This window comes from Nanorana parkeri, unplaced genomic scaffold, assembly GCF_000935625.1.
Source record: "Nanorana parkeri isolate BGI_ZX_2015 unplaced genomic scaffold, ASM93562v1 scaffold1076, whole genome shotgun sequence".
Lineage (NCBI taxonomy): Eukaryota > Metazoa > Chordata > Amphibia > Anura > Dicroglossidae > Nanorana > Nanorana parkeri.
The window spans coordinates 241258-262600 of record NW_017307344.1 but is presented as its reverse complement, the minus strand read 5'-3'; the positions used below and the strand labels follow the sequence as shown (position 1 = coordinate 262600).

At 42.1% G+C, this 21343-nt stretch overlaps 1 protein-coding gene across 1 annotated transcript in view; it reads left to right on the top strand.

Moving 5' to 3' along the window:
- The window catches only part of FMNL3 (formin like 3), a 109544-nt gene that overhangs the window by 64731 nt on the left and 23470 nt on the right, over nucleotides 1-21343 (top strand). Inside the window, exons 7-16 of the mRNA XM_018567621.1 lie at nucleotides 10316-10399; nucleotides 10729-10881; nucleotides 11577-11688; nucleotides 11969-12045; nucleotides 12300-12393; nucleotides 12502-12576; nucleotides 12668-12778; nucleotides 12869-13018; nucleotides 17023-17124; nucleotides 21091-21343. Of these exons, the coding sequence (XP_018423123.1) occupies nucleotides 10316-10399; nucleotides 10729-10881; nucleotides 11577-11688; nucleotides 11969-12045; nucleotides 12300-12393; nucleotides 12502-12576; nucleotides 12668-12778; nucleotides 12869-13018; nucleotides 17023-17124; nucleotides 21091-21343 (1211 nt within the window). The remainder of the gene's footprint in view (nucleotides 1-10315; nucleotides 10400-10728; nucleotides 10882-11576; nucleotides 11689-11968; nucleotides 12046-12299; nucleotides 12394-12501; nucleotides 12577-12667; nucleotides 12779-12868; nucleotides 13019-17022; nucleotides 17125-21090) is intronic.

Here is a 21343-nt window from a genome sequence, read left to right as displayed (position 1 = left end):
ATGATTGAGACCCTCATGGTTGTGTCGATGGTCCACTGTGTATCCCTGGCTTTCAATGTGATGACCTACTGAGTGGATTGGATTGTTAAATATTGCATTAATTTGTACTGATAAGTAAGCTCCTGGTGGCTTCCTCCTAGGCAGGTATAGAGAGTAATCAAAGGACCTGTTCTCATAATTTCACTGTTAAAGGAGAACTTAGGGGTCAGTGTTTTTCCCCATAATTCTCCTTAGGGTAACGGGAGGACACAAACTAGCGTCCTCCCGTTACCCTAAGCTCAGTATATCGCGAGCTACAGCTTGCGGTATACTGAGACGCCGCACCTGGAGCGGATCCCGACGTAGATGACGGGATCCGCCCAGCCGTCCGTTCTGCCAGTCAGCGCTGGCAGATGGGAGAGGGGAATCCAGCCCCTCCCCCTGTCACGGCAGAGAGCCGTGACAGGATTGAGAGGTGAGCGAACCCGGTATGTGTTACCTCACCTCCCGATCTACTGAGCCGACCTGTGACAGTCTCATTGTCACAGGTAGGCTTAGAACTATGAGGTGAGTGGAAATCACTCATCTCATAGTTCTCCTTTAAGTAATTGTATTCCCTTGTCTCTGGCCACCTTTACGGTACTGAGGATAATTCATCAGCACTAGAAAAAGAAAAGCATGAATGTGACCTGCATCAACCATTCATTTACCATACTTTTACCTAAACACAAGGCCGTCCCTATAATGAGGCTGTTTCCTCGGGCAACATCTCATTGGGTCACTTGGGAGGGGGCTATCAGCAAGTGTACCTTTCTGGCCAGAGCCCCCAGGTTACTAAGAGCTGTAAGCAATCTGGGAGGCTCTGTCCGGCATTCCGCACAACTCACTGATGTCACTGGTTACCAGGAGCTGAGTGGGATGCTCTGGCTGGTGACCCGAGCAGCTCCTGTCAACCAGCAACATCACTGAGCTGTGCAGGACGCTGGATCAAGGTACTGTGCACCCCCACCAACACCATCCCCTAAACACCCCATTCCCTCTGCCTCAGGCTGCGAATAGTTTGGGGATGTCCCTGCCAAAATAGAATAGTAAATGAAAGCTTCAGTTAGACTGGTTGCAGTATTTTAGGTTTTATATTTTTATGACTGGGCTTTTCTGTATGTAGGTCAGTGACTACTGAGCACATGGTGAACCCCCATGTATGTAAGTTGGTTTATAGAAAAAGTGGTTTTATTGGACATAACATGCCAATCACATGTTGCTTGCCATGATCAAACTTGCTGTAGGAAAGGACAGTTGGAGGCTTTCACCAATAAGAACAATTTCCACTTTTTAACACTTATTAAAAATCATGATGAAATGCTTAAAAAACAAACTCTATTGCCTTAAATAGTCTTTAAGATTCTCCAATTCGTAGATCTGGCATGAAAAATAGAATCTAGTTGCTAGGGGCAACACAATATCTATCTGGACATCTGGGGAGTCCCACCAGGAATGATGGGCAGATAGAGTTCTGGCCAACCTTGCCCGAATCACTGCACAGCTGGGACTTTTTATTATTTAGGTAAAACCAAAACTGTAATATATTGCAGCTTACCAGTCCTTTGATGTGGTGACTGCACTAGTTTTCTTATTTTAGACCGAGAACATTTTCAGCGAGTACAGAAAATACATGTTCATGTTGCCACAAATGCCATACCCTTGCCATGTCCTTTTAAAGCACAGACAAGCTTATCAGCCCCCATGTAATGGAGATGAACAAAGATAGAGTGGAGGTGTAAATGTTGCCACCCTGGGACAAGAAGTTTGTTTACTCACAGGTATCAATAATAGCAAATAAGCTTCAGAAAAGAAAACTAATGCAGCCACTACATCTAAGGAGTGGTAAGCTGCAATATATTACATTTTTATTTGTGGGTGTAGATGCACAGAATAGAATGGGGTTTTACCGCTATACAGGGCTTCGTTAGATTTACCCTCACTTCCTGTGCTGTGAAAATCTTTATAGCAGACAGGAAGTGAACGAATCTCTAACGGAGCCACAGATATACTTCTAATTCTTCCCCAAGACTTACAAAAATAAAGTTTCTCTGCATTCATTGAAGGACACAGCCAGATCCTTAGGATCTTCACCGTGAAGATCCTAAGGATCCGACTGTGTCCTTCGATGAACGCAGAGAAAAGGATTTTATGGTGAGTACAAAAATCCTATCTGTGGTTACTGATACAATTGACTCTTCCTCTCTTATGCTGAAAGTATGATGTGCAGTGTCGTGTATGTCAGAAGGTACTTACCACTTCCTTGTAGAAAAGGAACAGTGATATATTTCAGCGAATCTCTGCATGTGATTACAAGCAATCTTGGTGCTTGTTAAGTGCATAGTCTAGCAAACGTTTGCAAGTTACATGGTTGGGAAGGTTAATGACACAGGTCCATCCAGTTTGACGTGTGTGTAAGAGTTGCTAGGAATTCCATGTATATTGAGATTTATTGGGATATATATTGTATGACGAAGACATCTAAAAGTTTTTTTACGTTATCTATACTCTCAGCTGATACAACTACCTTGGGAAGGGAGTTCCACATTTTCACCTCTCTAACTGTAAAGAATCCATTACGCTGTTTGAGATTAAACCTCTTTTCACCCAAACTCAGGTGGTGGTCATGTGTCTTCCTCTGGAATCGGGGAGTATATAGTTTATTACTGATGCTACAATCACATTTGAAAACCTTGTACATTGTGATCATATCCCATCTTAGATGCCTCTTCCTCAGGGTGATTAAGTGTCATTTTAGTAATTGTTCCTCATAGCTGAGGTCCTCCAGTCCTCTTATTAAGTTTGTTGCCCTTCTCTGAGCTTTCTAGTTTGAGGACATATGTCTTTGGATCGGGTACCAAAACTAGGGATGCACTGATACCAATATTGGTATTGGTGCCGATACCGAGTGTTTGGGCGAGTACTCGCCAAAATGCTTCGATACCTTCCCCGATAACGAAACTTCCGGTATCAGGAAGCCGCGTAGCCAGTCATTACACGCTGCCCGGCTTCCTGATTGTCCGGGAAACCCACTCCATGCTCCCTCGTCACCGGGGAGCATAGAGATGGCTTTCCGGCCAATCAGGAAGCTGGGGGGCGAGTCATTACCCACCCCCCGGCTTACCGATTGGCCAGAAAGCTGGCTCCATGCTCTCTCGTCACTATTTGAGGAGATGCATAGAGCCGGCTTCCCGGCCAATCAGGAAGTCGGGTGGTGTGTAATGACTTGCCGCCGGCTTTCTGATTGGCTGGGAAGCTGGCCAATTGGGAAGCCAGGTAGCGAGTCATTACCTGCCCCCCCAGCTTCCTGATTGGGCAGAAAGCCTGCTCAATGCTTCCTTGTCACCTGGTGACGAGGGAACATGGAGACTGCTTCCCGGCTAATCAGGAAGCCGAGCAGCGAGTCATTACACGTCACCCAGCTTCCTTATTGGGACTTTTGGTATCCCTACTCGGTATTGGCAAGTACCAAAAAAATATATATCGGTACTTGATACCAAAAAACGGTATCGGTGCACCCCTAACCAAAACTGAACTGCATACTGAAAATCAGGCCTGACCGGTGCTTTTTTGAAGGAGTAAAGTTATAGATTTGTCTCTAGATTAAAGTTGGCCATGCACTGCGAATTTTGGCTGATTCTTGATGAACCGGCAAAAATTTGCACAGTGGGTGCTACTGTCTGCATCCTTTCAGCCGGCATCCCACGATCAGCTAATCAAAAGAGCAGGTCAAAGGAAATCTTAAAATGAAGAGAGCCGGCAGCTAGTTAGCTGCTGGCTCTTTTCAGGCCGCTGGTCCCTGTCAGGATACATTGAAGACAGAGGGAGATTCCTCGATCAACGCTCTTAAGTGTTGATGGAGGACTCTGTAAGGTCTTCTTTGTTCAGCCCGCAGGTTGAGTGAAAAAAAATATTAGTGTATAGCCATCTAAAATTCCCTTTTGTAATGCATGAGAGTAGTATGCTAGCTTTATCTGCAGCCTGGCATTTAACTAACAAAGCTAGCAGACTACTTAGATGCATTACAAAAGGGAATTTACTCGAGTGATGCTCACTTCTCCCTTTTTTATACTGAACCCAATCGCATAAATGTGCCTGAGCATATCCTGTTTTAAAATATAAAGCATAATAGGGGGAATTTATCAAAATGGAAGCAGACAGAATCTGGGGCTGTTGCCCATGGCAACCAATTAGCTTTTCTCTTCACTTTGTACAGTGAAGCTTTGAAAATAATGATAGAAGCTGATTAGTTGCCGCGGGCAACTGCTCCAGATTCTGTGTGCACCAGATTTGATACATTCCCTTCACGTGATGCAGTAATTGTTCATTCTCCAAGCTAGAGAGGTAAGCGTACATTTTAATAGACACAATCGCTGTTGCTGTAGGGAGCTCATTTTTATCTTTAGCTTTGTCATCCTGGAAATAAGAGTGTCTTGAGCTACAGAGTGTGTGGGAATAATGTAACCTGAATATGTGTAGAAGAAAGGGGGGAAAAAAAAGTTTTGGCATCATTTAGGTAGGACTCGAGCTGAGAGCTCTGCATACGTCAGCTGAAAGCATCCCCAGAAATAGAGCCTGTAGTCAGACAGGAAATGAGCAGGAGGTGGTGTGGGGACTGGGGAGGTAGCAGACAGGAAATAGGCGGCCGCTGGCCTGGGAGAGGAAAAAGTCCTCAGCAGCTCTACTGTCAGACTGAGTCATGTGCCAGAGCCTGGATGACAGATACAAGGAGAAGACATTCTATTAATCCCAATAAATCTGACAGTGTTCAAGAGAGGAAAGAAAACAATTGTATTCTGAAGAATAACGATTCAGCAATCCCGCTGTCGGACACAGACTGATTTTCTTCCAGTTGTTTGACATTTCCCACAGAAGAAAGATGAAAATTCAGAGAGGTTCATTGGAAAAGAACAAAACAAAACAGCTGTCAAATCCGTAGTGTTTCATCTATGATACACAAGTGATGTTAGGACTGAAAAGGACATTGTGGAAAGAAAATAGTGACACGAACGTCTCTAAAATAAAAATAGTGGTCAGGATAGGTTTATTTCCAGTTTTCAGTGACAAATGGCTGTGGAGACGAGCTGAATGTTTGGACTTGTATGCTTTCCTCTAAAGTAGTGTGAAGGATTATTCTTTTGTACCACAATGTCTCCTAATATTGTTTTACCTCTGCTTTGCGTCACACGAAAAAAACCCCATAATTAAAATATAGTACACAACAATGTGGGGAATGGCCCCTCTCTCTTTTCCTGCCTTTTCCCCTTTCTTTTCATCGTCTTTCACTTATACCCCTTAAACCTGACTTTCATCCACCGCTTTGTCCCCATATCTCCTATACCCCAGCCTCCTAATACTAGATGTCTAGGCTCAGACACTCTTCTTAGGCCCCTTTCACACAGCCGCTTCAGTGTCTGCCTGTCAGTTTTTCAGATGGACGCGATCGGATGCCTAATGTTAGTCTATGGGCAGCCATGTGTAAATGGACGGGTGTCCGTTTACACCCGGTTACCCCCGCCTCAGGCTGGGTCTGAAAATGCAAAAGTATCCACCGCTCCAATATCACTCCTGTGATGTACTACAATCTCATGTTTAGTTTACTAATTTGTATTGAAGTTATAGTCTATCCCGGGAACGAGCTTGGAGCAGTGGCTACTTTACAATACACATAGGGACCATGGGGAACAAAAGTAGCCACCCTCCAGAAGGAAGGAGAGTGTCGGCACCAATTCAGAGATGATTTAAGGGTCTAAGCTGAGTGATACACAAATAAGATACATTTTTGTTAATAGTTCAGGTACTTGAATGCATTTTTAAGATTTAACTCCGGAATTTCGTGTCAATTTTTGTTTGTTTCTGCCCTAGTGTGCAAGTATGTTGTGCACACTTGCACATTAGGACACACTTACCTTTAAAGTGTGCCCGTCTCCAGCACAGTCGGACTGATCTCTGATACTCAGCGCTGCTGCCACCACCTACACTTTCAGGTTCTCCGAAGTCCTCTTCAGCCATTGGGTAGCCATTTAATGAGGTAATTCCTGCACATTTGCACAGGAGTCGCATCCTCCCCGGGACCTGGCCCATTTATGGTATCGTAGATATAGTGGGGGGAATTTATCAAAACTGGAGCAGAAAAAATGTGGAGCAGATTTGCACTGCAGCCAATCAGCTTCTCTCTCTCTCATTTTCAAATCTTACCTGGGCAAACTGAAGATAGATGCTGATTGGTTGCCATGGGCAACTGCTCCAGATTCTGCTTGTTCCAGTTTTGATAAATCCCCCCAGTGTGTTTACATCCACCAGTTTACTTTCTTGCTTTAACTTCACCGTGGATTACATCTGGTAGATAACATCCAAGGTCACCATGTTTACATCAGAGTATACGCTGTATATGGTAGTAAGGATAGATCAGTGCACACTTTTCATTTAACTATATTAATATACTGTCTATTATCTGACCTGATAACCTTTTTCTGCTGTGAACGATTCTGCATGTACACAATGAGATCATTCATCTCCAGTGGGCTGCTCGTACATTCCCCAGCACAGCCCCCATAACACCTCTGATTGTGGAGGTGGGTACAGATGTGTTAGATGACCTCATACAGTGCTGGTTTTTCTTACGATTTACTGCACATACATACGTGAAATTTCTGTTTTCCATTAATGCCGTATTCTAGATAATGTGATGAAAAGGCACATGCTTTATTTTTTATATGAAATCCAAACTTCTCAGAGGCTTTTCAGTAGTGATAGATGCACATGAACTGCAGCATCCAATAACAGTTCAGATTCGACCAAATGGAAGTTCAACACCAAGGTGTTCTTTAATGTCATCATGGTTACTCAAAAATGCTGCTTGGGTAGCTGCTTCCAAGTTTTTGTGGGTTCACATGATACTTGTATAGCTTTCCTATCGTGCCCATGTCCCAGTTCTATCCTGCGCCTAGTCATCCTCAACTGTAAGCTGGCAACAGGTACAGGTACTGGTTAGGGGGAGAGGGAGTTTATCAAACTTTTAGGGCCCATTCACACCACTTCCAGACCACCTCCAGACCAGATTGTTTCTAGACCTAAAATGTATCCCAATGTTTCCCTGTGCTCTTTTTGGCCTCAGTTCACACCATCGCAGTCTGTTCCAGACCAGTGTTGGTTTGAAAGATCTTATCACCCCTGGACTTCCTACTTTGTGAAGATAGAAACCATGATGGCTGAAGTGGGCGCAATATAAGAACAATAATAGGAAGATGGACAAGTGGAGAGGCTTTGGTGCCCAGGTTGTCCCTAGCTAAGATCATTTGAGCAGCTCTGAAAAGTTCATGTCTCTTATGTGCAAGCATTGCGCTGCTCTTTTCCTGGCTATCTGTAGGTCTTGCAGAGGTCCCCCAGCAAGACCTAAAATAGAACGATTTAAAAATGCGACAAAACCGTGGCAAACCGCAACACAGTGCGTTCCAGATCTGGTCCAGAAAATGGTGTGAACCTGCTCTCACACCTTTCATCACTAGCCAGAACAAGAGGGGAGAGGGTAAAGAAGCACTCCAGATGGTATGGTTTATCTTTAAAGTATTACCCAAACAAAATCCCCTCTGCATTTGTTTGTGGTGGAACAGTATTTTGCAGGACCACAATGCTGCAACATCACTAAGGTGCAGTGTCATTTGAAAAAATCAACTTTCCTTTTGGCTCCTCTTGCTCTTCTGAATGCCATTGCTGGCATGTCTAATTCATGCCAGAATAAATGAGATCCTGCAGTCCTGGTCACCCTTGTAGTGTGGGTGGATTGTATATAAGCTACATCCATAAAAGAAACCATTGTAACAGATGCTGAGGATGCCAAAGTGCATGTACCCTCGTTCTTCCTAGGTATCTGGAGTGCATCATGTATCACCGACAAATAATTGATTTTTTGGTATATTCAGAATTGAGCAGATTCACAGTTCGAATTCTTTTCCGACAAACGAGGGCGCTCTTTGTACTTAAAGCAAAGTTTTCAGTACTTGTATCATCTTAATGTCCTTTCAAGATTTCCTTCACCAGATTCAAGTGATGTTTGCTTCAGAATGATACAAGTGCTAAAGTTTTATATGCAATGACCTGTGCCCTCCCAGTATCACGGTCTACATGTTTCTATGATGTAATGAAGCTGCTCGATAATTGCGCTCCAGACAAAACAGTGAGCTGAGAAGTGCTCACATTTGTTTATTTTGTTACTCACATGGCTGGGGCCCTGATCCATTCACTCAAGGCAGAGTGCATAGCAGTGATGTAGAGACCCGGAGATGCCCCGCCTGAACTGTTCTCTTCATTCTGAAAAGAAACATCATTATTATATAGTAGATTTTCTTTAGAGCTGGTGTCCTGCTGCTGCTATGTTATTAGGGCAGCATACAATTATTTCAAAGAGGGATCTGACATCTCAGGTTTCCTTTGAATTGGATTTCACTCTTTGTTTGTATAGATTTTCATAACTTGGCATGTGTATCTTCTTTCGGCAGAATGATGGTAGTTTAAAGCCTCATAGAATGTACTGACCTCATTAAACCTGACAGGGTCTTGTCAATAAATACTTAATCTGAAAAAGAATTGAGCTTGGCTCTGTATCTCTCTAAACTGGTCAGATGGCATAGCCCAGTCCAATTTTTATAAAAAAAAGGAAAAGGAACCCTTTGTGTGCATGTTTGCAGGGGGGGGGTGGCAGGGGGAGTGACTGTTTACTATTCTTTTTACTTTAGATAGATATGGAAGTACTCAGACAATAGGTGCTCTGTGTATGGATCCTGTGATGTATATGTATTTGTCAGTTAAGCTTACATTTTAATCCACAGTTTTTGGATTTCAGATGATAAAGGAAAATAAGACATGATAAGCAGTGATGTATTAAACATTGTACTTCACAGTATAGCCTAGTTAAAGGGAAGATATTGGTCATGTGGCTATTGCTTGCTGCAGATGAGGCTTCCATACATTGCCAGATGTTGCCATTGTCAAGCTTTATGGAAGCAGTGCCAGTTCTGGAGTAATTACTGCGGGTTAGGCTGAAGATGTGGGCTTTGCCCCAGTATTAGTACAACTTATAGCGATCTGATCATTGAAAAGTATGGTCCTGAAGGCAAGTCTGGCCTGTGACAGACAGACATCCTTATAGGCAGTGTGGAAGCTAGGCAATCTGTCACCCGGGGAAAAGGCTCAGAGTTGCTCCATCCACACACCCAGTGGTACCCCTCCTAAAGTGGCACCCGGGGCACGTGCCCCCTCACCCCCCCCCCCAGCTTATAGAATCTTGTCATTCAATAGCGCAGTCATCTGATGCGGTGCTGTTCATAGTGATACAAACAAGGATGCGTAATGCAGGTAATATAGATACATACAAGGTTTCTGGTGACAGGTACATATGGTTATATTGCAAAAACAAATACCTGGAGATCCCTTCCAATCAGAGCAGATAGTTCAGTTTGGATGGTAGGAGAGGAAACAGCTGAATTGGTGACAAACAAGAACCTTGGATAAGATTTCAGAAGTGAGTTTTAAGCATTTCAGGGTTTCAAGATTTGGAGTGTGTGGAACGGTACATGAGATGGAAGGGTATAGACAGTTCTGTGAGGAGTCGGAGATGGGTGTGTGAAGAGATAACTAGAGCAGAGAGTAAAAGATCATATAGATCAACCCAGCAACAGGGGGAAACAATCAATCCACCAGACTCAGGGAATCCTGTAGAACTCGGAGCAATCAGCATCCAGACTGACTACAGTCCAGACATAAACTAAATTTATTAGAGACATAGCAGAGGGCGCTACAAGTGCTAACTGTGTTCTGTAGTTTTACACAGGTTTATGCAGGCACAGCACCAAACTTAGTCAACCAATACAATGGCAGTGGTTTAAAATAAATCATTTTAATTCTAGATAAAAGACTTCCCTTTCCAGTGGGGAATTCTGTTTAAACTATGTAGTCATGTGTTCACCTAACTGAAATGTGTTAGCTGCATGATTGTTGTTAAAATAGTTTTGACTGGTTTTGTATAATGTAATGTATGGCAGAGTCTTGTGAGTCTAAAGCACAATTATATGGAATCTTTATAGATTCATAACTATACCCCCATAACTGGGCTGACAGCCTGGAGTCTAATTGTAAACCATAAAGAATTTTTCCTGAACCATAAAGGTCACAAGCATGGCTTCTGCTGGCTTTAAAAAACAAAGTTAACACATGTATGTGGAATGGTGTTCCCCAAGGTGTTCCTAAATGTAATTTCCTCTCCTGGGCAGTAATTAACAGCATTGTCTTTTTCTTGTAGGTGGGTGCGTGAGTTCTTGAATAATGAAAACAGGGGCCTGGATGTTTTGGTGGAGTATCTCTCATTTGCACAGTGCGCGGTTATGTAAGTACAGTCAGTGAATTTGTTTTCCTGAATGTATGTGGGAGAGCCATCACTAGACACCACAAGTAGGAAAATCTGTGCACAAAAAATGCTGATGATTATCCACTGTGAATTCTTGTGTCCTGATGCTGAAGTAGCAGCATGTGTTCCAAGTAACAGTTTCCGTCTGACATATGCTACTCAGTTTGTTGTCTGTTGGTGCCAGCCACTGCAGCTATTGCATATCTAGCAGGTTGGATACCATTTTTCCGCTGCTTTGTAGCTTTGCTTTATCCATTCCTCTGTCTTTCCCTTGGCCGCTCAAGCTTCTTTGTATCCCTTTGGTGTAGGTTTGATTTTGAGGGCCTGGAAAACGGGGAGGATGGCTTGGTTGAAAAGTCCAAACCCTGGAGCAGATCCATCGAGGATCTGCAGAGTCCCAACGCCCTCCATGCCCCTTTCGCCAACGGCCTCGCTCGCACTGCCCGCCAGTCTGTGCTCCGGTATGTATTTGTGTGCCCGCTCCTTGCCATTGTTCCTTGCAGCTATCCTGCCAAGATGCCGTGTTTGTGATTCTTACAGAACTATTCTTTTCATGATGGTGTTAAATTAAAAGGCTAGTAACACCTGGAAAGGCAAAGGGTCCATAGAAATACAATGAAGACTACATATGATGATTCTACATCAATATGTTATTATATGACTTTCCAGTATAGGTATACACCATATCATACTTGTTTTGTATACTTGCCACAGTTATAATAATAGTGAGCCACAAACAAACAGTGTTATCGATGAAAATAATGGCATATGATCTGCTTGTGTTTTTGCCTAATTTTTCTCATTATATTATCATAATTTACTGGACCAAAAAGTAATGTAATTTTCACAAATACAAATTTAGTAGTAAAAGGTGATTGTCACCTTTTATGATTCCTTTTATTTTTTGGGTGTTACTGCCATAAGTCAAATTTCTATATAATAATGCTGTGCTTTTCAAAGCTATCCACGATCAGGGAAAGCTACCTTTTTATCCATTTCATTGATTCATTCTGTTTTGCTACTAACGTATATACCAGTGTAGTCCTGGAGAATCAAATCTATATCTACTGTCCAAGTGATTGAGCCTGATAATTTGAGATATGCATAGCGTACTGCCTAAATCAACTATTTGTGTGTACTCATTGTCATCCAATAGCAGCTACAATACACTGCCAGGAAAGAAAGCGCTGAAAAACTCCAGATTGGTCAGCCAGAAGGACGATGTACATGTGTGCATCATGTGCCTCCGCGCCATTATGAATTACCAGGTATACATGTGGTGTGATCGATGTGATGATATAACATGCAGCCCAGGCTATCATTCATACTTTGGTTATCCTATGAATAGATTTGTGTGTATACAGTTTTTTGGATGTAGGCAGCTATGTATGTATATTAAAAATGTATACCCATCTACTTCTATCCAAAGAATATATACACACATGCATCTATTTATAAGATACCAAAATATGGATGGTGTTTTAGGTGTATGAAGAGTATACAATATATATGTGCATAATTTTTTCTCTTTTCTTCTCCTTCTCTTAGTATGGCTTCAATCTGGTCATGTCCCACCCTCATGCTGTCAATGAAATTGCCCTTAGTTTAAACAACAAGAATCCAAGGTATGTTTTTTTTATAAATGTAATCCTTATGTTCCTGTGTGTTACATGTAAGCATATAATACACTGGTATAAGCATATAATACACTGGTATATATTTATTTGGTCAGGCTGAAAAAAGACTCCATCTCCATTGAGTTCATCCTAGCTCTTACACAGTTCTACCTAACTATTCCATTTTCTACCTACCTATTACATTCAAATTGCACAAAGAATATCTGATTTCTTCGTTACATGATTTATTTCTTATTGAACAGAACTAAAGCTTTGGTCCTGGAATTATTGGCTGCAGTGTGTCTGGTCCGGGGAGGACATGAAATCATTCTGTCTGCTTTTGACAACTTCAAAGAGGTAGGCAATGATATTACATTAACCCAGTGGTCTGAGTCTTTTGTACTCCGTGACTAGAGCTCTACCCATAAATATTTCTGTATCCTCATATTCTCTGGTTAATTCTAGGTCTGCAAGGAGAAGCATCGTTTTGAGAAACTCATGGAATATTTTAGGAATGAAGACAGTAATATCGATTTCATGGTAGGTCAAACACCCAGTTGATGACTATAGTAATTATTATAGATTATGACTTGTCCTCTGTTGCTGATAAACAAACCTTTGCCTCCCACAGGTTGCATGTATGCAGTTCATTAACATTGTTGTCCATTCTGTGGAAGATATGAACTTTCGTGTTCACCTTCAGTTTGAGTTTACCAAGCTGGGCCTTGAAGAGTTCCTGGAGGTAAGGACAACATGTTTCTCAGAAGTGAACGTCTCGAATGCCTCTAATGTTTCATTGTGCCCTAACTTTGTGTGTTTTCATTCTCTGCAGAAATCTAAGCACACAGAAAGTGAAAAATTGCAGGTGCAAATTCAGGCCTATCTGGACAATGTGTTTGATGTAGGAGGTCTGCTAGAAGATGCAGAGACGAAGAATGTTGCACTCGAGAAAGTAGAGGAATTGGAGGAACATTTATCCCATGTACGTATGTAGCAGGTTTATACATGATGACCGTACAATACAATTTACATTACAATGCCAAAGGACTGAAAAACTTCTGAATATATGCAGAGTAAATACTGGTTAAAGCTGAACTCCAGCTAAATATATAGGAGATATACACTGAGTGGCCAGTTTATTATGACCACCTGACGCGTGTAGGCAAATTAGCTATAATTTCGCGCTGAAGTTGCTAGAGGGCCAGACCATTATAAATAGGGAAGCAGGTTGTTTACCACGACAGTAGAAGTGATTTTTTTCTGAAGATATGGGTAAACAACGCGATTTAACAGTCTTTGAATGTGGGATGATTGTTGGCGCGAGCCATGGAGTGAGTATCAGCAAAACAGTAGAATTCATTAAATGATCAAGAGCAGCTGTTGTTAAAGTGTTTAAAGACTGGACTGTCAGCCGAAAATCTGGGTCTGAACTAGGGATGCACAGATACTTTTTGAGTACCAGTGCAGATACTTGGCATTTTCACGAGAACTACCAGAGTTGCAACTGGGACCTGGCTCTGGCACTCCACCACTGTCCTGAAATCATTAGTCTGTATTGTTTTAGAAAAACTGTCACATGACAATAAACAAAAATGTATCAGTACTTGTACTTGTAAGTACTCAGCAAGTACCAGTACTCGTACTCGCAAAACTGGTATCTGCGCATCCCTTTATTTATAGTTATAAAAACAAAATCGTACATTAAAACAGAGATGTACAAATCCCAGGAGCTCCGTGTGCTCCTTACAGATGACAGCTGCCTCCTAATTTTTGAATTTTTCTCTAGTGTAGTCTTGGAGCTCAAAAGTATCGGTACATGTACTCGTACTTGTACCGAGTACTGTACTTGGTATCTGTGCAACCCTAGTCTGAACGTGCGAATTGTGGCCGTCAGCGACTAGTCAATGTTAGGGCAGAACGGAGAGAGTGGCAAGACTGGTACAAGACAACAGAAGGGCAACAGTGCAGTGTCAGATTCCTCGCATCACCTTTCAACATCTCGTGTAGTCACGAGGCAGCCCAACAAAGTCATCTCGTGGCCCAACGAAGTACTGATGGGATGTTCATAATAATCCGGCCACTCAGTGTATGTGAATTTACTTTTTTTCCTGCCAACATTTTTGTGATGCAACATCTATCTGATTTTATAAAGCTGATTAGTAAATGCTGCAAATGGCGAAATGCAGCCAATTATTTGCTGGCAAATTCCACATGTTTAAGTGTATGTGCATTGACCTCTTACCTAGTAAAGTTTTAGCAGAATGTTAGTACAGGCATTCTGAGGTGCTTGTACATACCTTATAGCTGTCTTCTAGGTAACTCTGCTATACAAACACTAACTTCAGTTAGGAGGCACTTTGGCCTGCTCCATCCTGTACCTTGCTATTAGACATAGGTCCAAGGTGGAAAGGAAGGCAAGGGTGGTAGGCACACAAAATGTTTACTTCCTAGCTGCGGTTAGTATATCGCCTAAGGTATCCTGGATCTTGTCTATGAAGACTGCTAAAGGTATGTAAGGGCAGCTCAGGGTGTCTGCATTTATATCCCAGTGGAACAGTGTGATAGTTTAGTTTTGATTCACTTTAATCCTTCAGACAGGCTCTACAGTCTGGCCGGATGCTAAAAAATTTCTCTAGTTTCCCCGCTCTTTCTCATTTCCATAGATGTGGAAATTGTTGACTAATAGAAAAATAAGGAATACAATGTTACCAATGTTATGCTTCTAATACAGGGTAAAAAAAAAAAGAAAAATCAAACATTTTTTTTAAACACTTATAGATCACGTTTACTAATAGCTGACATTTTAGTGGGATGTTATGGAAAAACACATAACCTTTAACTACATTGTGTCACCACAACCCCCAAACCTCTTGTACAGTATAAGCTGTTGGTGGCATTTCTTTCCACTTCCTCGTTTATCCAGTGCACAATGTAAATTTAGTCTGTTTTAGGAGTTCAATGCTGAAGTAAAGAGAACCATTTCTCAGTTTAGTTCAATTAAAATATGATGCATGAGAAGTCTCTAGTGGCAGTTGATACAATGTAACTACATTACATTGTCCTGCTGAGCACAAAGACTTTTTCTTATTCTGATTGATCACATCCTTGGGCACGCATTACTATCTGCCTTGTCTTCTCTGCCTCAATATAACAGGATCATTTTGGAGCAATTAAAGATTAGCTCATCTGTAATAATAATTTGCAGGTGAATTGTTGGAAGGGCAAATTACTTTTGGTCAACTTTATTAAAAAAAAATTGAAGATTATGACTTTGATGAGTTGATATTTTTTATCATATATAATCGATTTAAAATATTTTATAAATAAATAAGATGGGGTGCATCCATGACACAATTTGCAAAGCATGTTGGGCTTTCTAATAGACAGCCTAGCACTGCCGGTATGCTTGAACATATCATAGAGTAACAGACTAAGCCATATGATTACATCTTTGTTAGGAGAGAAGTAAGGGTATTGCCCTCTTTAGTGACTTCAGCTGGCCATACACTGTATGAATTTTGTTCTTTTGGCTCTCTACCATCCATAATCCTTCGATCAGGAATTGAAGGAGTTGGGTGGAAAATTTGGGGGCGAACAGTGATGGTAACCAGTTGACTTGGGTATTCTGACAGTGGCACATCTGCTGCATTCAGAATACAAAGGACACAGCGGGAGTTTTGTCAATCCATGCTGTTTAGCATGGATGGAGGAATCGGTTATATTTTTTGTTCAGCCCGTAGGTTAAACAAAAACCTAGCTTTACGCTATAGCCTTTGTAAGGACCTGTGTCAATGGGGAAATGCAGCATGCTTTTGACACTTTAAAGACCTGCATGTGGCCTGCATCAGGTGCTTTTGCATGCCCATAGCCTTGTATGGGGAAAGAAGCCGTTCGAATGTGAACAAAAACCTATAAACACTGGTCCTTAAACTGATCTCCCTACATAAGAGCTGTAAATCTACACCCAGAAAGCTCCAACTTTGTTGTGGAGCACACCGTGTTCTTTGTGCAAGTGGTAAATGTGTAATATTTATATTCAAAATGTCCTATTTACCTGATTAAAATTAAAATCGTTGATAAAAACCAAGAAAAATACATTAACTGCACAATACAGTTTCTAATGCCTAGTCACCTGGCTTCCTCTGGCTTTAATACTGCTAAATGACTAACTAGGAACAAGCATGAAACAAATGACAATTGAAGAAAAGTCACAATTCCTTAACAGTTTGCTTTTGTAAGCAGTTTAGGGATATAACCCCCTAAATATAAAAAGATATAGTCACCTCACCTATGCAGGACAAAGTGGCAGGGTCTTTGTAAAGGACCTGCCCCAGTTATACTCTCATTTCCAGTGCTCTTTTGTAACTCCTGCCTTCACTGCAGCTGGCACTGAAATCCAAGATGTCAGGCGCTAAGGGGAGTAACAATGTCACTCCATTGGCAGGAGTGGTAAGGGAGCACTGAGGAGTTTGACTGGTGTGAGGTGCCTCTTTAATCTGTCTAATATCTAAATGGGTATTAAAATATATTATTACTCTTCATCCGTTATTTAATCCACCATTTGTGATTTGGCTTAGGTGTTAAAATGAAGATACATTTTGTAATTCCTGAGATAAGAGTGACAGTTCTATTCTTGTACAAAAATGAAGGCACATACAAAGTCTTGAACTGTTGGTTAATTTCCCCCCAAAAACTTGTATGCCAGAGAAACAAACTGTATCAGCAAAGGTCACAAGTTAAACCACAACGCACATGAAACTGACAGAATATCATAGATTGCATCATGTTTCCTTCTTGGAGTATTTGCACGGGATTTTTAGGGATTTTCTTCAGTGCAGAAAGGAAAGAAACCAATCTCTGCATTCCTTTAACTTTTGATTGGTGATATTAGAGCAGATAGTTGCTGCTTGCTAGGACAATATCAGTAGGTACTTTTATTCTGAGCTGTACAATGATCTAATAACTGTAATTATGATTTTCTTCAAGATGACAGAAAAGCTGCTAGATCTGGAGAATGAGAACATGATGCGAGTGGCCGAGCTGGAAAAAACTCTGTTACAGAGGGAGAAGGAGCTGGACATAATTAGGGTGAGCTACAAGGAGACTGTGATACACCTAACTACATGGATGTGTATATAGAATATGTATGAGCAACCTATGAATCTTAATTTCCTGAAACACACTTCCAGCCCCAACTGGACAAGAGTGTTAAGGAGAGAGAATTTCTGTCAAACTGTTATTGCTGTCTCTGTCTTTCTAAAAGGAGAATTATGAGACAAGTGATTTTCACTCATCCTCATAATCTGATCCGACGTGTGACCATGAAACTGTCACAGGTCGGCTCAGTAGATCGGGAAGTGAGCGAACACATACCGTCGCTCGCTCACTTCTCGATCTATCCGTGCAGAGAGCCGTGACTGTCACTCACGGCTCCCTGTAGGGATTCCCCCCTCCCCTGTCCGATCCTCCAGCGCTGACTGGCGGAACGGACGGGGGAGGGGGCGGGTACAGCTGGCTTTGCCTCTAGATAGGCAGAGCCAGCTGTCACTCACGCAGCTGGGTGGATCCAGACAGAATTGTTGGGATCCGTTCCGGCTGTGGGGGCTCAGTATACCGCGAGTTGTAGCTCGTGGTATACTGAGCTTTGGGTGACGGGAGGACGCTAGTTTGTGTCCTCCGTTACCCTTAGGAGAACTATGGTGAAAAGCCCTGACCCCATAGTTCTCCTTTAAGGACATTTCCCATCACTTTTTGTACTGGAGATGCACTGAGATTGTCTGTCTGTCTGTCTGTCTGTCTGTCTGTCTGTCTATTATTGTCCCAGAGACCCCTGTCCCCTTTATTTCTTGTCCTGTTGCAACACTGCACTGCTCTATCCAGAATTGAAAAAATATATATTGGCTGACCCTGGCTTTAAGGGATGGTCCCTGTCAGCATCTTTCAGCCTGCAACCCTCCAGCTGTGAAGGATCTAGTTCAAGCAATCTGTATGAGCCAGTGGCTGCAGAGTATGCTGTAATCTGTTTCTCCTACCACAGCATTAGACTGCAGGTTGCTAGAACACGACCTAGAAATTCCTGGCCTTGAAATGACAGCGGTCATCCTTCATGGGTATATGTTTGCATAGAACGTCCAGTTCTTGCAGCCCCTGTGACTGGCATACCAACAACACATGGTTTCCGTATTGTGCTGGGCTCTGGACAACCCTGCACAGCCACATAGCCTTTACAAGCAGATGTTCTGTCCCAGTTCATTTGGGTGTTTTTCAAAATTTTTCTCATGCTTGTGGTATTTTTGCACTGGGGTAAATGAAAGTATCCAAGTGCTACTTCGGTCTTCCATATGTTTGTTTTTAAGCATTTGAGATTTGTTTTTGATAACCGTTCTCCTGCTGTAGAATCACTTTTTGTTTCTTAACCTCGAGGTTCTGTTTTTTTCACACATGACTTGTTGGGGTTTTCCCAGGATGCTGGAATATCCATGTACTGAACTCCTATTACTATTTACTTCATCTTACATCACATAAGTTTCCCCCATAAATAAATCTCATGCTTTCGTGAATTACCAAAAATACCCTTTCCCCATGCCGGCTATTTTATTACTTTTTTTTTCTCTTTTTATAAAAACGTTTTCGTTTTCAAATCCAGTTATTTTCTTGTCAGTTATTTAGAAAATTAGGGGAATGTTTTCTTTACCAATTCTTTACTCTTAGTATTGTATGTATGTATTAGGGATGCACCAATACTGTTTTTTCGATATGGAGTACAAGTACAGATAAAACATTTTTGGTACTCGCCGATACCAAATACCGATACCGGAAGTCCCATTAAGGAAGCCAGGAGGTGTGTAATGACTTGCCACTTCCTGATTAGCCGGAAAGCTGGCTCCATGCTCCCTTGTCACCAGGTAGCAAGGAGGCATGGAGCCAGCTTTCTGACCAATCGGGAACCTGGGCGGCGTGTAATGACTTACCACCCAGCTTCCTGCTTAGCCGGGTGACGAGGAAGCATGGAGTCGGCTTTCTGGCTAATCAGGGAGGGGGGCGGATAATGACTTGCCGCCTGGCTTCCTGATTGACCAGCTTTCCGACCAATCAGAGAGCCGGGCGGCGAATTCATTACCCGTGATTCGGCTTCATGATTGGCCGGGAAGCCAGCTCCATGCTCCCTGTTGACGAGGGGGCATGGAGCCAGCTTCCCGGCCAATCAGGAAGCCGTGAAGCATGTAATGACTCGCCGCCCAGCTTCCTGATATCGGAAGTTCCGTTATCGGGATATGTATTATAAGCATTTGGGCAAGTACTTGTACTCGCCCAAATACTCAGTATCGGCATTCATACTAGTATCGATATCATTGCATCCCTAGTATGTATGTATGTCTGCCCTATTTGTTTACATCTTGCTAAAAAATATTTAAATTTTAAATTGAAATTACTAACACTTTCAGTATTAGGATATTTTCTTAATTGTACAGTACGGGACACAGGAAGATTCAGAGAGGACTGGGTAATATGTAGGTATCTCCAGGTGATTGGACGCTGCCCAGAGCTATGAGGACCTTCATATTACCCCATATAGGCACTGCACAAACTGTTGGCACTATATAAATCCTGAATAATAATAATATAACCCCTCCCGCTCCAAGAAATGCTCAGTTTCTTCACGGTGTACTTGAAGGTGGGGTTTTCCCCTTGTTTTCTGTTATATGGGCCCGTTAGTTGTTTTGCTGTGTTGGCCACCCATCTGTTCTGTGCTTGGGGTTATCCCAGTCAATTCTGAAGCTGCCTGTGTCCTCTACTGTATGATTAAGAAAATATAGAGTAAAAAATTCTATTTTGTGCCATTGTGAGTGATTCTTTCTTGAAGCATTTTTTCTGTCTGGCCCCTCTCTCCCTTGGCAGTAAGGGGCTGAGGTTGGGAGATTTTTATGATAAGACAGAGTATAAGCAGCACTTCTTTGTAAGGAGATCATGGTCAAATGTCAGTGATCAACTTTAGAGGGTCAATATGGCCACAGTAAGTGTACAATACATGTAAACCTCAACACCTCCATGCGCATACTTGTGCACATTTCAGCATTTTCCCTAGACAATAATGTTTACACTGATGCACTAAAGAAGATTTGTATCCTTGTCCCCGAAAGCTTATGTCTCTTTGACTAGTAGATCTTAAAAGGTAAGTCCACCCAAAACAGTTTTTTTAGTTGTTTGGTAGATGTTGGAGAGTCGTAGGGACTCCATTGGTGAGATGTTTGTGCTTGTTCCAGGCTCTGCACTCCTGTTGCCCATTATTACTGTCTTCCTTGTGGGAATTTGTTTTTTAAAACTATATCATTGGGGATGTAACAAAAAGTTTTGCTGCACACAAAAGTGGGCCGAAGTGCCCAACATTTCGAGGTGGACAGGAGTGTCTGGAATTATGGCAGTAACATCTCACTTTTGAGTAGTCAAGAAATACAAGATCCCAGGGCTTGACCCAGCCCACCAAGCGTCACCTACCTAAGGGAATTCACTTATTTTGCACTGTCATGGCACTTTGCATTTTTCTTGTTTTGACTGAAAGCATTCTTAAGTTTACTTAGGTTCCTGTTTTTAAAAACCATTTAATAAAAGTTACTAAAATAAAATCAAGGTCCCCAGATTAAAATTTCTCCTACACTGCATGAACAGTAGTTGGACTTGCTGCTGTTCCTGCAATATTTCACACTATAATATGTCACATATGTAACAGTGTTCACACAGTATATTTAAATGGACAAAATGTTCAGCATACTTTACTGACTACTTGTATACCTTTTTTATGTTTGCGTTGCAGCAGAAAATAAATCCATTGTTTAGATTTGCCATTTAGTTGTGCGACATCCCTTTCTTGGATACTGCTACGTTTGTAATGGTGTTGGGACCTGTTTTGATGCTTGGAAATTCTGTTTTTTCCACCTGTCTCTTCCTGGCATGGCCCTATGTTGAAATACTATATATAGCAGAGCCCCCCCTTTTTTCCGAATCATTGGCATTTTTTTGGTTTGCTGATTCATTTCCCTCCCTCTGTATCTCCAGGAAACGTATGAGAACACAAGTCATCAGGTGAACACGCTAAGGAGAATCATCAAAGAAAAGGAGGAAGCATTTCTACAGCTTCGCCAGCTGGAGCAAGCTAATGCTTTACAGCAGCAGAAGCATGGGTCTGCTGGGACCATCCCTTCCTCATTTGCTGGCCTACCTGCAGACCTTTCCTTAATTGCAGACTTTCCACCACCTCCACCCCCACCACCACCTGCACCAGCACCTATACCTGCAGCACCACCTCCAC